Here is a 2516-nt window from a genome sequence, read left to right on the forward strand (position 1 = left end):
ATGATAGACTTTACCTCTGGAAAATAAGAGAGAAACTGTACTGGAGCAGTGTTAAGGGTGATTTTAATTTTAATGCTGTATGTGTTTTATTAAGCATTATCTCTGAGATGGGTGTAATGTTATAAATTGTTAATTCTGGTTTTCAGGAACAAAGATACTTGTTATATTTTTAATACAAAACAGTCTATAAAGGATAAAATAATTAAAATTTGAAAAACAACAACAACACTGTGACAAGTTTTATGATGCAAAAGTATATTGCTTGGTCTTCAAAATTTTATTATTAAATCAATTGAATTGAAAGCCCAGAGTCTCATATGAAAAGTGGTTATTCATAGCTTAATGGGCAGCTTCTATATTAAAGTCTATGGGACAACTAGAGATACATCATGGGTCTAGGATGAGAAGACTTAGGTTTTGAAACAGAGTATTTTAAGATCAAATGTAGAACAAAACTGGTTAAAGTGACAGGCAAGGGCCAGCATATATTACATGGATAGAAAAACTTTAAGAAACTAGACTACAACAAAACAACACTGATGTTTATCTTATGGGCCTAAAGGCAGACATCCAATTACTATTAGTGTTAGTGAGAAATAGTTTTGAAATTAAGTTTGTTTTGACTATCACTTAACTGAGATTACATATTTGGCAGACAGTTCCATATCAAGCAACAGATTTGGCAATGATTGTATTGAAACCATGAATTTGGCTTTCTAAACATAAGCCTGGCAGGCTGAAACATCTGTATTAATCTGGTTCCTTGATTTATCCCCAGCAGTTAGAAGGATTCAAGATATACAATAGGCACACAATGAAATGTAAATTAGAGGAATAATCAAATGCATGAATTCATGAGTAAATGAAAGAAGGAAAGAAAACAAAACTAAAGACAAAAGAAAAAGAAAGAAAGAATGATTAAAGAGGAGGAAGAAAGAATGAAGTAATAGACTTGTAAAAAGAAACAAATTTCTGGTGCCACATATCTTTAATTACAGAACACAAATGACTCAGTATAACATGGTGTTTCCCCAGAAAAGAAACAGCCTTACGCTGTCAAGGGTTCTGAGTATAAGGTCATCCAGGCAGAGGCCACACAGCTCTCTTCCAGGAAACCACTTCCAGATTAGTCCATCAGCTTTTGCACTTCAGCTAAAATGAAGTTTCTGCAAATCTTAGAACCCATTAGTCAATACAAACTAATTTGTATTGCAAGTTGGCAACTATAAGGTGAAGATCAGGGCACATTCCTTCAGGCAAGAACTTATGAATCTTCCCAAGAGGATCAAAATCCTTAGTGAAGGAAGATGAACATAATCTTAATTTATCTTGAACACAGAGAGCACTTGCTCTCTTACTTGTTTGGTTCTCACACCATAAATGATGGGGTTGAGAGAAGGTGGGATAACCAAATAGAGGTTGGCAATAAGAATGTGAACGTAGCGTGGTATGTTGTGTCCAAAGCGGTGAGTGAGGAAAGAGAAGACTGACAGGATATAGAAAACACAGAGGACCCCAACATGAGAGCCACAAGTGCTGAGGGCTTTTAGCCGAGCATCCTGTGTTGGGAGGTGGAAGACAGCACGGAGTATGAAAACATATGAGATGCCAATAAGGACCAAGTTCAGAAGGAAGAGGGAGACAACAAAGAGCCCATAGATAGCATTGATACGGATGTTTCCACAGGACACTTTTGCAATGCCCATGTGCTCACAGTAGGAATGAGCTATGACATGAGCCTGACAAAAGGGCAAGCGGTAGATGAGATAGGTCATAGGAAGTATCAGCAAGACTGGACGTATTAAAATGCACATACTAATGCCCATTAGCACTCGGGAAGTCAGGATGGTCGTGTAGCGTAGTGGAACACAAATGGCCACATAACGGTCAAAGGCCATGGCCAGTAAGACCTCAGCCTCCATTCCTGTAAAAGTATGGAGCAGAAACATCTGAGCCACACAAGCTCCAAAGTTAATCTCGTGAGCATCAAACCAGAAGATTCCCAGCATGCGGGGCACAGAGCTTGTAGAAAGGGCCAAATCAATAGTTGAAAGGATGGCCAGAAAGTAGAACATGGGCTCCCGGAGGGTCTGTTCTGTCTTGATGACTAAGAGAATTGTAGCATTGCCCAGCAAGGCCACAAGGTAAACAGAGCAGAAAGGCAGCGATATCCAGGCATGAAACTTTTCCAGACCTGGGATTCCAATGAGGAAAAATGTGGCTGGGTGAAAAATGCTCCTGTTGTGAGAAAACATCCTTTCAAATGGCAGTGTAGGAGAAGTCATCAATCCTAGAAGGGGGTCGAGGGAGGGGAGAAAAGGAGAAGATTGAATAAGAAGTTGGTATGAAAACGACTGGGTGAGTGTATAGGTATAGATCTAAAATGACAAGGTTTTCTATTTGATCCTTCTAATTACTGTTTATTTTATTCTAAATTGAATCAGTCATTTGAAGGTCAGTCTTAGAAAACTTAATCATGTTAATATGTTCCCAATTTTTAACATGTAGGATTTATT

The 2516-nt window shown here is 38.3% G+C and overlaps 1 protein-coding gene across 1 annotated transcript; it reads right to left on the reverse strand.

Moving 5' to 3' along the window:
• Nucleotides 1–1319: 1319 nt before the first annotated feature.
• On the reverse strand, nt 1320–2255 carry LOC103605113 (olfactory receptor 52J3-like). Its single transcript, XM_008589696.1, has one exon. The coding sequence runs from the start codon at nt 2253–2255 to the stop codon at nt 1320–1322; it is 936 nt and encodes a 311-aa protein (XP_008587918.1).
• Nucleotides 2256–2516: the final 261 nt, after the last annotated feature.

The sequence above is a fragment of the Galeopterus variegatus genome, unplaced genomic scaffold (genome assembly GCF_000696425.1).
Source record: "Galeopterus variegatus unplaced genomic scaffold, G_variegatus-3.0.2 Scaffold5594, whole genome shotgun sequence".
In the NCBI taxonomy this organism is placed as follows: Eukaryota; Metazoa; Chordata; class Mammalia; order Dermoptera; family Cynocephalidae; genus Galeopterus; species Galeopterus variegatus.

Excerpts from the sequence above, each read along its gene's own strand:
- LOC103605113 (XM_008589696.1), bottom strand. The coding sequence starts at position 2,255 with ATGTTTTCTCACAACAGGAGCATTTTTCACCCAGCCACATTTTTCCTC.